Below are 13,750 nucleotides of genomic sequence, written 5' to 3'. Positions count from 1 at the left end.
ACAGGTAGAGAAGATAGACACACGCGCACGCGCGCACGCGCGCACGCACACACACACACACACACACACACACACACACACACACACACACACACACACACACACACACACACACGAAAAGAAAGTGTTAACATTAGTAAGGAGTCTGAGGTTCTGTTTAGAGTAGACACACTCGCCTTAGCTTTTTACCCTGGGTTAGAATCCCGACCCAGCTCGAGACTGTCACCCTGGTGTTTCATGGACAGGGTGATTAATCAGTGTTTTGCCATCCCTCAAATGGACATTAAGCCAGGTGTCCCATCTGCTATCATGAATGGGTGAATGTTAAACACCCTACGGTGTCCTTCGCCAAGAGAGATGAGTTATCACCGGCATCCTGGTCAAATTATAAATTCCTGCCCGAACTGCTAGGAAGACAATGGCAAACCACTCAGCATCACCCTTGACAAGTGGCCAAGGATCTGCCTTCAGGCAGAACACACAATCAATCTTCTCAAGCTCTTTCTTTTTTTTTCACTCCCAATTGTTATCTTTTCTAATTATCTACTCTCTTGATGGTGTGTGCAACTGGCATGGATGATGTGCCTCCATTCCTCTCTTTCACTTTCCTTCTTCCAATTCTTTCAAATTTCTGCATTGGTCCAAGTTGTCGAATCAGTCTGAAAGGTTTAAGCCTTAAGGGGTCTAAATGGTGTGAAGGTCTAAGGGGTCTAAAGACACTTCAGGGGTGTTAAGGTATAAAGGTTCTCGAGGTCTAAAGGGTATAAAAGTTCGAGAGGGTGAAGGGATAGAAAGGCGTTTAAAGTGTTGAAAGGGTGAAAAAACATAAGCGGTGATGAATGTTTTGATAAAATTTCATCAAAATCGCATGTGTAGTTTCAGAGAAGAAGTTGCAAGTATTTGTGGATGGACGGACAGACCACAACACGCCATCCCATAAGCAACTCGGAACTATGTTCCAGGTGAGCCAAAAAGTACGTAATTAATGGAGATGTAGTCACACAGCTTCAAGGATGGCTTGACGAATGGACGGCTTCATGGATGTACTGTATTTTTCGTTTTTACATTTATAGATAGAAGATAGATGGATACCAAAAGGAAACTGTGATATTAAATTGGCTTTCAGAGGTGAACTGCCTAAATCCAAAACCACTGCTCACTTACACTCATTTATTCCTCTTTTCCCACCTGTTGAACCACCTTCCACACTCTCTTAAATCTCATTCTTCCCTCCAGGTCTTCAAGACAGCTGTTCACCACCATCGCAGGTGATATCCCATCCAAAGCCATGATCTTTTCTCCACCCATTAAACCACATCCCCTCCCCCAACTCTTCCCAAAGTTTTGCTTATGTATCCACATTGTTCAACCCTTGCATTCTTCCCTAACCCTCATTGTTACCTGCATCCCTTGTTTGTCCGTCTCCACCTAACCTCTCCCTCCGCCCTGCTATTAGTGTTTCCCCTTTCTCCTGCTGTCCCGTTTTGTTATGTTGTGTCCTGATCTGTTCTGTGTCCGAGCTCTTCCACAAGCATGGACCATGTATAAAAATAAACAACAACAAAAAAAAAACCAGATAAAATCAGATGATTCTCTGCTGCACAAGTATTCAACCCCTAAAATAACTTACTCTAACAGCCGAATTAACCCAAAATCACTTCAGGAGAAAATTATTTGTTTTAACGTTACAGACTGTGTTGTAGCTGTTGTAGGTTTCACCTGTGTGTAATCGGTGGTATAACTATAAAATTAAGCTTCCCCTTAATTAATTAAGCTTCTCACAACGCACATGGTTTTCAGGTGCAATGCATTTGGTCAACCAACAAGGCAAATATGAAGACCAAGGAGTTTTCCAAAGAAATCAGACATAAAGTGGTGGAGAAGCACCATTCAGGAGAGGGTTATCAGAAGATTTCAGTCACTCGTTATCCCTGAGTCCGGTGAAACCCATCAGTAAGAAGTGGAAGACGTATCATATCACCCAGACTCTAACCAGATCAGATCACCAATCCAAAGTCAGTTGCAGGGCAAGTAGGAAACTGGTTCGGAATATTACTGTTAATCCAACAATGACTGAAATATCTGCAAGGCTCAATGTCTGAGATGGGGGTCAGTGTTTTTTGAGTATTTTGTATTACAGTGTATTTTGAGCTCGGATTCCGATATTGATTCCACCATTATGAGCAATTCTGAGGGTTCTCAGTCGGTTGAAATTGATCATGCCTGGTGTTGGCTTAATGGCTGAAGTGGTTGGCTTACGATCCTAGGGTCCTGAGTTCAAATCCTGCTTATCTGTTGAATTAATACCAGGTGGGGTTGACTCTGCCCATCATCCTTTCGAAGTTGGTAAAATGAGTGCCAGCTTGCTGGTATCCTGTGTAGGAGTGGCGATCCATCCAGTATTGTACCCAATAGCCAAGGAGACTGCTTAGGCAGTACAAACACTCTGCACAGAGTATGGTCCCAATGGATGGATGGATTGGTTGATTCAGCCTGTCATCCTTCCAAGGTCGGCGAAATGATTACCAGTGTACTGGTATCGCGGCACAGCATCAGCGGCAGAGCCGTACCCCAACAAAGTGATCGCTACCCGGCAGCAAAGCTGCCATATGCAAGGAGAAGAAAAAGCCAGTAAATAATGTGGCTTCATGTTTAGAGACAGACCTTGGCAAGTAGAGCGAAGTACCAGCAAGTGTCCAGAGAAACATGATGGAGAAAGTACAGTAAGTCATCGACTTACGACCGCGATCGGTTACGACCGACCAGTCGTAAGTCGATTTGGTCGTAAGTCGGCCAACCTATATTTTTACCTTTATTTATAGTGTATAGGCATATGAAATATTACCGTATGTATATTATACTGTATAATGATATAATAATAATCTGCAAGTCATATTTTATTAACATTTTCTTTGTTCATTATTGTTATAACCATGGTTATAAAAAACATTTTTATTGTTACTGTATAACGTTATTACGTCCGTCAGGTTTAAGTCAAACACTGCATACTACAGTACAATTGGTTTAATATTTGCAAAAACATACAAAAATAGAAAACATTTTACAGTCGTTACAAAACATAATAAATTAAAAAAAATACCAAACATGTTATTGGTCACTCGTGCTTGGCTGTGGATCGTCGATGTTATCAGCTGGGGCAGCGCTCGGGGTAGCCGGAGGAGTTTTTTTCGTAAACATGGTGAGCTTTGTCTGAATTGTTTGTTTCTTTTTCTCCTCGTATATTTCACGATACGGACGAAAAACATCGTGTGCCATCCGTTCAATCCCTGCAAAGCGTTCAATATTTGGGTCCATTTTCTCAAAATGTGAAAGTACTTTATTTAATAAAGATAAACCTTCTTCCAGACTTTCAACAAATTTACGAGCTCCTTCCTCATCTGCACTCGCTGCTTCTCCAGTCACTCGAACATTATGAATTTGGAATCTTTTCTTGAATCTTTTGAACCAGCCAGTACTTGCTACAAATTCTTGACTGTACTCTTCTCCGGCACGCTCTTTCAAAGTCTGAAAAAGACTTCTAGCCTTCGTCTGCACAGTAAAAAGGCTTAAAGGTGTCCGTTTTTGGATCTGATCTTCCATCCAAACATGCAGCAATTTCTCCATTTCGTGGATGGGCCCGGTCCGTTGCGTCGTTATAACTGTAGATCGCATGGGTGCAGAACCTTTCACAGCTTCACGAATCCTTTCTTTATCTTTCAAAATCGTCGACACAGTAGAGTGTGATAACTTAAGATCACGTGCGATCACATTCACTTTCTTTCCTCCTTCGTACTGTTTGATCACCTGCATTTTCGTGGCGAGATCAATGGCCTTTCTTTCCTTCTTGGCAGGTTGAGGAGTAGACAAAGATAATTTCCTCTTGGTAGACATCTTGGGGGTTTGAAGTAAAAAAAATTAAGACAAATGGATACGGATAAACGGCGTTATACCGAGACCACGCTAACACGCTAGCACTGGCGGGCACTGAGGCGGAAACTGTCGTATGCCCAGCTGGGCAACACTTGCGCTGTCAGACATACAGTACATATCGCGGTCGCGGGCGTGGTCGTAAAGTCGATCAGTCGTAAGTCGCATAGGTCGTATGTCGACGACTTGCTGTATTGCAATTGCATGCTTCTCCAAACATCAATTTCCTCACCATTCTTGGGATCATTTCTCACCCCAAGTATGCAATATAACCAGACTACCAACATATGAAAGGCCAGATTTTAAGAAAGGTATCACGTGATATTCAACGTCCGTAACCTAAAATAAAATGCGACAGCCCACTGCAAAATGCACCCACCGCGATTTACTACCAGTGCATCAGTGTCAGATGTTATTAGATTTGCATCTTCAGTAATCTAACCCAAGACCTGTGCTGAATCATGAACATGCGACCAATTGACATTTCCTGCGACTCTTGCATACATTTTCCTCGTATTTAAATAATTCGGTGCAGCCATGGCTCCAACATGTCACTTTATTCAAACAGGCATTGTCATGACAATTCAATATCTTGTTGAAAATATTTTTCAATTGTAGGGATCTGGGTTCCTTGTTTCCTTCTTGGTAAGTCTGAGTTCAAAAGCGTGCCCTCCATTAAAGAGGGTTCACCATTATTGGGAAAAAACTTTGGTTGCTGCCAACTACCTGGCTTTCCTCACAGGAATGTTCCTTCTTGAGAGGGGTCACAGATTGCACTCAGTAGAATTGTGCCAATCATCATCATACTATAATGGAGATGTGTGTGTGTGTGTGTGTGTGTGTGTGTGTGTGTGTGTGTGTGTGTGTGTGTGTGTGTGTGTGTGTGTGTGTGTGTGTGTGTGTGTGTGTGTGTGTGTGTGTGTGTGTAGCCAAAACTGCACTCTTCATCAATTAAAAGGAGTACATGACTTTTTGGGGAAACAAGGTGGAATTAAATTGTAAATTTCAGAATAATTTAATTTGAAACGAATTAAATAATGAAACTATCACAGAATATGGTTATATGAGCTGATTGAGAAGAAGAATACTCGTGTTTTTACTGCTCGCCCCAGATGGGCCCTTCAACTAGTAGAATAAATGTCCACAGGGCTGCACTTCCGAAAGGCTCTCTGCCCAAAGTGATAAAAAGCCAGTGTGATTTCTCATGAACGTTTTTAGATTGCATGAAGGACTGACTGCATGAAGGATTTTCCACAAATTATGCAGTTGAACGAGCGGTCATCATTTTTACTTCTCATCTGTGTTTTCAGGCAGGATGATTGAGTGAAAGATTTTCTGCAAATTGTGCATCTGTGTGGACATTCTCTCGTGTGTAATGAGCTTGCCTTATTTGATGAAGGATTTACCACAATTTTTGCATTTGTTTAGACATTCTCAATATTTGTAATCTCCTTGACCTCTATTGTGAATTTTCATGTGCGTTTTCAGGTTGGATGACCAATTAAAAGATTTTCTACAAATTGTGCATTTGTACGGTTTCACGTCAGAGATTATGTTGTTTCCCAGCCCACGTGAATCGAAAAAGCGGGATGAAGCATTCGGTTCATGTCTCAAATGATATTGTTATACATGGAGTGGTTTGTGGCTTCAAAACAGAGAGTAGGCCAACATGAAGATGACTTCCGGTAAGAAAAATTAGGGCTTCCGGTTCCGGTTCTTGAGCTATAGTGGTGTTCTTTGTGGTCTCTGCCGACTTTCTCAAAGACAAGTTTTCCCAGTCATTTTTTGTCACGTTTTTACTGTTAATTTGTTATCTCCGTGTTTACTGTGTTTCTAGTTCAGTTTTGTTTTTAAACTTGCACCAATTTGTGAGAATTTGTTGGATTTTTTTTTTAACATCGGGTTCCTTGAGGCCTACCCTTCAGCTTATCCTCGTCTGTGTGCACGATCATGTTTATTGCATTTTCTCCTTATTACCTTCAGCTTTATATTTTCACTACAAGCCCTTCACCACTCTTTCAATTCCTCCCAACTATACGCTCTGTTTAATGTCTTTAAAAAAAATTCCCTTCCCACCTTACTTACACCTCCCATAACCATGTGACTTCCTCTTCCTCCTTCCTGCCGATCCACCTTTCCATTCCCACTTTGATCGTGAAGGTCCTCATCAAATACCTTCACAACCTTTTCTTCAACCTCTTCCTTTACTCCACAACTCTATTGAACTAACCTTTAAAAAAATGGTGTTTTAAAATGTTTAAACTTCTTTCTCCTGTGCGGTTTTTCTCCATTCTATCAAAACACACTACTCCTCTTCTTCTTCTTCTTCTTCTTCTTCTTCTTCTTCTTCTTCTTCTTCTTCTTCTGCAAAGGCCGAGTTCAATTCGACCTTTCATAGATCCCATGTCTTAAAAGTCCAACTGTTACAGCCTTTCCCTTCTCTATTCTCGAACTCACCTTTATTCCACTCCCCGCCTAACATCTTTAAACATCTCTGACATCCTTAAAAAAAATTCATCCCATTTTGCAATGCATGTTTGTACACAAACTGTGGTGTTCAAACACCTGTGAGCTCCATTCCAACTGAATAGATATCTCAGTCTCTCAATCACTACACTCAACATCTCAAACATGCTCTTTCTTTCCTCTCATCACACCCCCCACTCTTCCCACCCCCTCAAATCTTGTTTCTTCCCCCACCGGCTCCCATATTCACCATACCACAAACCAGTCTCATCTTTCCCCTCAACCCACATGACCAGAGCTGCTCTCATCGTCTCACATCCCTCTCAAAGCTTCCCTGTCAGCTCTCCCTCTCAAATCAGCCGCCCCCTCCCTCTTCAAAGCAAACTTCACTGTCTTCCCCCTCCAAACCCCATCCCCCTCACCTTTCTAAAAAGCTACCCCACACTTGTCTCCCTCAATTCTCCCCCTCACCCTTCCACCTCCTTTCTCCCCCTCACCCTTCCCCTTAAAATCTCCCCTCACCCCCCCTTCTCAAAATTGCCCCCCCCTCACATCCACAAAGCTGTCTCCTTCCCCCACAATCTCCCTTCCCACTCATTCCTCCACCTCCTCCAATTTTCTACTTCCCTCTGCCCCCCTCTCTTATTGCTCCACACTGTGCCTCATCTCATCACCAACTATCCTTTTGTCATTCTCCTCATCCGGCGCTCTCCCCAAGCTCTTCTGCCATCTCCTGCACATTGTCAACACCTCTCGATACCCCCCCCTCTCATCTGTCTTCCCTTCCCCCTCCACTACCCTCTCCTACACACAAAGCCTCTTCCCCCTCCCTCTTCCTTTCACGTTCTGGACCTCAAACATCCAAGGCCTTTGCTCTAACCTGACTGATCTCTCCATTCAGGTTGCCATTCACAAACTAGACATAATCTGCTTAACAGAAACTTTCCTCCTAAAAGAATGGCTGGAGCTTCCCCTCCGCTCCCGACTCTTGTTTATATGTGTGTTGTACCATCCACCAATCAGTGATGACTCCATTTACGCCTTGCTCACCGACAACATGGACCAACTTCTTTCCACTCATCCCAACTCTCTCTTCCTCATAATTTATGTGGTGATTTCATTTGTCATAATGCCAGTTGGCTAGGTGTGGGTACCTTTCTCACCTGCCATGGCAATTCAGCAAAGGACTTCTGCGACTCATTGGAACTGACACAATCTGTCAACCTCCCGAACCAGATCTCAGTCAATGGTACTCCATCTCTTCTGGATTTGGTTTGACCAATTTCCCTGCAAATGTCTGCTGTTCTTATTCGGCTCCAATCGGTTCTTCTGACCATATGTTTGTAAAATTGGACATCTCTCTGGCCATTCTCAGAGAAACATCTCGATGCCGACGAGTCTAACATTCGCATTCAGGTGAACTGGCAGGGACTTCAAGCAGCCATCAAACCTCGAGACTGTACTCCCATTTCTACTCTTTCCGACATGAACCCATCCTGGAAATGATTTCAAAGAAACTTGCTCTCTCTCTCTCATGCACAGATTTATTCCAAGTCGTCTTCAGTTGCCATACCCTTCTTGCTGCCCATGGTACACTGAAGCTTGCGGTTGGCAGTTGCCCTTGCCTTCGCCTCATGGAAGGCCAACTGAAGACAATCTCATTCCTTCCACAAAGCTCGGAACAAGTGTGTATCTCACCTCAGGAGAGCCAGGAAACAACATCTTTCTAATCCCAAGTCTGAACTCTCAAACCTTAATCCACCCTCCAAATTTTGTTGGCATCTGGTCAAATCTGTTTCTGGTGTATGTAACCCCTCCATCCCCTCCCTTAACTCAAATGGCTGCACAGCTGACACTGCCCCTGAAAAGGCTGAATGCCTAAACTCCGTGTTTTCTTTAAAATCTTGTGTCCCAAATCCATTGCTTTCTATATCCACCATATCCAGTCGGAACCAGCTGTTCCTGGACACTGTGTTCTTTTCTCCCGACAAGGTGGAGAGTTTGCTGTCAAAAATCGACTCTGATTCTGCAACCGGAGACAGCATCAGCCCACATGTCCTTAAAACTTGCTGCTCTTGCTCACCCTCTCTCTCTCAGTTGAAGGTCATCTGCCATCTGCTTGAAAATCAGCAAACATTACCGCTCTACATAAAAAGGTGCAAAAACAGATCCCTGCAACTGCAGACCAATCATCCTGTTCCCAAACATCAGCAAGGCCATGGAATCCATCATCGCCTCTGATATTCAATCCTTCCTCTTTTCCAAGGGCTTGATTTCCGATCATAAATTTGGATTCAGACCAGGTCACTCTACCCTGGATATGCAGCTTCTGCTTCCCAACAATGGATGTAGGTCCTCAATGACAAACATGAGATCAAAGTCATCTCCCTCGACATATCGCGTGCTTTCGATACGGTCTGGCACCCTGCCCTTCTCACCAAACTCTCTTCCTATGGTATCCAAGCCATCTCCACTCATGGTTCACAGACTTCCTCTCCTGTCACAGTCAACATGTGGCCCTTAATGTAATTTTCTCATCCCCTCTTCCTGTCCAGGCTGGAGTTCCTCAAGGCAGTGGTCTGGCCTCAGAGCTTTTTCTCATTTTCATCAATGATCTCTCCAACTTTCTGGGAAATCCTCTTTATCTCTTTGCTGATGACTCCACCCTCTGCCGTGCCATCCGTCATCCCTCAGATCAGCAAGGAACATCCTATTCACTCTCTGCAGACCTGGATAAAATCACAAGTTGGTGAAATACTTGGAACATGTCTTTCAATCCTGACAAATCTCACACACTCAGTATGTCCCTCCGAAAGGACCATCTGGAAAACCCACCCATCTATTTTCTCAACAATGCTCTTGAAGAAGTTCTGTCTCTCAAGCTTTTTGGTGTCACTATCTGCCATGATCTTTCCTGGGAAAGCCACATTTCCAAGCTGGCCTTGAAAGCCAGTTGACGACTGGGCATCCTCCCTTGTTCAAAGTCCTTCCTTGGCAGTCCTGAGCTCCTAACCACATACAAAGCTTTCACCACAACTTCACACTTAGTTCGGCTTCCAGCTGTGGAAACCAAAGCTTTTAGGATAATCAGTATCTCCCGTGATTAAGCTCCGTCTTTGGGTAGGCCTGTGGACTTTGTTTTCTAGCGACTTCTCTCCAGCCTCCCCCCCCTCTTTTCTTCGTCTGTGCTACGTTCCCCCAATATCTCTGCAGGGCACTCAAGGTCCGCCAGCAACACCCTTTTTGTAAAACTGCCAAAATCCAGAATTACTACTCACCTTCACTCTTTCATTCCTCTTTATCCCCACCTCTGGAACAAACTTCCACACTCTCTTCAATCCGACTCTTCCCTCCAGGTCTTCAAAAAGTATGCAAACAAAAAAAAAGAAAAAAAAAAAAAGAAAAAAAAAAAAAAAGAGAATGTCCATACAAATGAAAAAATTGTGGAAAAACCTCGTTCATCATTTTCATTGATCATTTCTTTTTTTCTTTTTCTTTTTTTTTTCCACAGATTTTGCATTCATGTGGGCATTCTTTATGTTTGCAATATTCTTTCTCCCAACTGTGAATTATTATATGTTTTTACAGTTAGATTACCAAATAAAAAGCTTTTCACACTGTACATTTTTATGGACATTCTCTCGGTGGTTGTTATCTCCATTTGCAGGTTTCTCCATTGTGTATCCTCATGTGCGTTTTTCTCCATTGTGTATTCTCAAGCGAGTTTTTCTTTATTGTGTATTCTCATGTGAGTTTTAAGGTTGGATGACTGACTACAAGATTTTCCACATATTGAGCATTTGTATGGGCGTTCACCATTGTGAATTCTCATGTGTATTTTAAGGATGGATGGATGAATGAAAGATTTTCCACAAATTGTGCATTTGTATGGGCATTCACCATTATGACTTGCTATGTGTGTTGTAAGGGTGGATGAATGACTGAAAGATTTTCCACAACTTGTGCATTTGTATGGGCGTTCTCCATTGTGAATTATCATGTGTGATTTAAGGTTGGATAACCGATTAAAAGATTTCCCACAATTTGTGCATTTGTATGGGCGTTCACCATTGTGAATTCTCACGTGTGATTTTAGGTGAGATGACTGATAGAAAGATTTTCCACAAACTGTGCATTTGCAAAGGCGTTCACAATTGTGACTTCTCATGTGTGTTTTAAGAGTAGAAGATCGACTAAAAGATTTTTCACAGACTGTGCATATATACGGTCGTTCTCCATTGTGAATTGTCATGTGTGTTTTAAGGTTGCACGACCGATTAAAAGATTTTCCACAACTTGTGCATTTATATGGTCGTTCTCCATTGTGAATTCTCATGTGTGTTTTAAGGACGAATGCGCGATTAAAAGATTTTCCACAATTTGTGCATTTATATGGGCGTTCTCCATTGTGAAGTGTCATATGTGTTTTAAGGGTGGATGAATGACTGAAGGGTTTTCCACAAGTTGTGCATTTGTATGGGCGTTCACCATTGTGAATTATCAGGTGTGTTTTAAGGGTGGATGAGCGATTAAATGATTTTCCACAAGTTGTGCATTTGTATGGGCGTTCTCCATTGTGAATTCTCACGTGTGTTTTAAGGTTGGACAGTCGATTAAAAGATTTTCCACAACTTGTGCATTTGTATGGGCGTTCTCCATTGTGAATTCTCACGTGTGATTTTAGGTGAGATGACTGATAGAAAGATTTTCCACAAACTATGCATTTGCACAGACGTTCACAATTGTGACTTCTCATGTGTGTTTTAAGGGTGGATGACCGACTAAAAGATTTTTCACAGACTGTGCATTTATACGGTCGTTCTCCACTGTGAATTATCATGTGCGTTTTAAGGGTGTATGACCGATTAAAAGATTTTCCACAATTTGTGCATGTGTATGAACGTTCACCTTTCTTTCCTTTGAGAGCCTTGTGAAAATTATTCTCTGCAAACATTTCCTCATTCGGTTTGTATTCTTTGTAAAAAGTCCTCTTGTTTGCATCAGTTGGTGAATCCTGTGAGTGTGTGTCTGCACCGTTCATCAACGTAGGTGCAGTCTCACTTGTAGATTCAGTGGATTCTCCTGTTAAAAAAAAAATCAGATTCTGTTCAATACTCGTGACATCATTCTGACAAACGTATTGAAGTCAAACATGTACATTTGTATTTGTTCAACAGCAGAAAAGTAAAAAATTATACTTTATGTAAATAAAAAGTATTGTTTAAAAGTTTGGGTTTTTCCAATTATATTCATACTTTAGGATAAATTCACCTGATTTTCTGTGATGTCATGTGTTTATTATTCTGAATTAACAGCTTTTATAAATGGGCATGAAAAAAACTACTTAAGTGAATGAGAAGTGCATTCGATAGAGCGCATTCCTCCGCCAGACTGAACAGTTTGTTTTGTTGCCCCTGATAGGCACAGGCAGGACCTGTATCCGGACCTTAACGAAAATCTAATTGGCTTGTTCTTGTCAGCTCGCCAACTCGTCCATCAAGTTTTGTCATAACTTATCCAGAATTTTTTGAAATATGTGATTATATTGTTTTTGACCTTATCTCTTATTGGGTCAAAATTATAGTACCTCTATCTGGATCCCTATCTATATCTTCACCAATATCTAATCAATTTATCCTTGTCACACATCCAACCTGTCCACCAACATTCGTCCGAATCCATCCATTGCTTTTTGAGATATCCTGCCCACAGACAAACATGGTTGAAAACATAACCTGCATTCATCTTTGGTGGCGGGGGTAAAAACTCGAACAGCACTTGGTAAAAACTAGAATATCACAAAAAATATAAACTTGGCACATGTCAGGAACTCCCCAATGGGAATAACATTTGATAATGATGAAATTATAGGTCATCAGTGCCATAATGGATGACATCATAATTGGATGCATTAAATTATTTAAACTTTTTTTTTCCTTCCTTTCAGAACACCACAGCTCACTTCTCTTCTCTCTCCCCCCCCCACAACCCTTTCATTTTTCCTTGATTTGACTTTATGATGTGGCTGAGTCCTTCTATTCATATAACACACACACCAGAGAAGTCATCCCTCACACAACACACGCTGAGGTCGCTCACACCATCAAGCAGGGATCATTTTTCACAGACAGTGAAAGAAAACAAGCCGGTAGGTGGACATGGGTAGTCGACTACCCAATATAAACTGACGGGATGGGCCCGTTCGATGTGGAATGACCTGAGGATTAAGCACAAGAAAATTCATGATTCTAGCTTCAAGGGTTAATGCTGCAGATTGTTTTTTCGTTAAAATACCCCCACATTTAGAGGTTTTTCGGCTGTTGCTCTGCCACAGAGGGGGTCCATAGCAACGGTTCTTTCTCACACATAACTAGGACATACCATGAACCTACCATACCAGTTTCATGTATATCTGACTCATAGTCTCTGAGATATAACGAACTTCGTTTTTTTATTGTTTTCGACCAGGGTTCATTCAAAGTCTATCTTCTCCGACAGTTTTCATAGGATCCGGCTGGAAATTTTTGAAAATATGGCTGAATGTACTGCCCACAGTCGCTCGTGGCCCAATTTTTGATTTTCGAAAAAATTAATTTTTAATGATTTTTCTAAAATTTCAAAGTCCCGTTGCTAGGCAACGGTGGTGTCCATAGCAACGGTTCTCATTTGCACACAACTAGGTCATGGTATGAACCTACCAACCAAGTTTCATCGAAATCGCCATTGTATTAACTGAAATCGCTATTTTAAATACTGATAATTAATAAGGGTAGAACAAATGTGAAAAAAGGTTTTTGAAATTTTTTTTTTTTCGACTGGATCGACTACCCAATACATCCTCTTCTTCTTCTCTTTTCTTTTTCCTTGATTTGGCTTTATGGTATAGCTGAGTCCTTCAAACAACACACACCTCCTCCACAGAGTTCACAGAAGTCGAGTCCCTCACACAACACACAACGAGGCTGCTCACACCATCAAGCAGGGATCGTTTTTCAGAGATCCAAATAATTGCCTTCTTATTCTTCTTGTCTTTTCTTCCTTTTATCTTTCGCTGGAAAGAGAAGATTGAATCCTTGCCAAAGTCGTGGTTTTGCACACCACCATCATTGAAAATGCCACAAGGAGTCAAGGAAGTGGACAGCCGAGGAAGTGGGGGTTAGGGGAACTTTTGGCAAAGGGAAATGAAAAGCAAAAAAAAAAAAAACTACAAAAAGGTCATATTTCTGATCGCATAGCTAACCTGACATTTCTTAAGTAATACACCTTAAACATCACAAATTCTCATGCATGCTTTGCAACTATGACATCTCCCCACACTCCCACAAACATAACTATATATATATATATATATATATAT

The 13,750-nt window shown here is 41.8% G+C and overlaps 1 protein-coding gene across 5 annotated transcripts in view; it reads right to left on the bottom strand.

Moving 5' to 3' along the window:
• Positions 1 to 41: 41 nt before the first annotated feature.
• The window catches only part of LOC147009489 (uncharacterized), an 83,530-nt gene continuing 69,821 nt past the window's right edge, over positions 42 to 13,750 (bottom strand). For 2 of the 5 annotated variants that reach the window (XM_085861854.1, XM_085861853.1), the window contains exon 5: positions 9,609 to 11,475. In XM_085861854.1, the coding sequence (XP_085717980.1) occupies positions 10,109 to 11,475 (1,367 nt within the window). In that variant the 3' untranslated portion in view covers positions 9,609 to 10,108. Of the gene's footprint in view, positions 3,892 to 9,608; positions 11,476 to 13,750 lie in introns of those variants that run through there. The other 3 variants (XM_085861856.1, XM_085861855.1, XR_015052831.1) reach the window with 3 other exon arrangements.

Source organism: Eptatretus burgeri, chromosome 17 (assembly GCF_056783735.1).
Source record: "Eptatretus burgeri isolate ZD-2024b chromosome 17, Ebu_testis_v1, whole genome shotgun sequence".
In the NCBI taxonomy this organism is placed as follows: Eukaryota; Metazoa; Chordata; class Myxini; order Myxiniformes; family Myxinidae; genus Eptatretus; species Eptatretus burgeri.
Note: the sequence above shows the minus strand (reverse complement) of the source record. Positions and strands in the feature narration are given on the sequence as shown.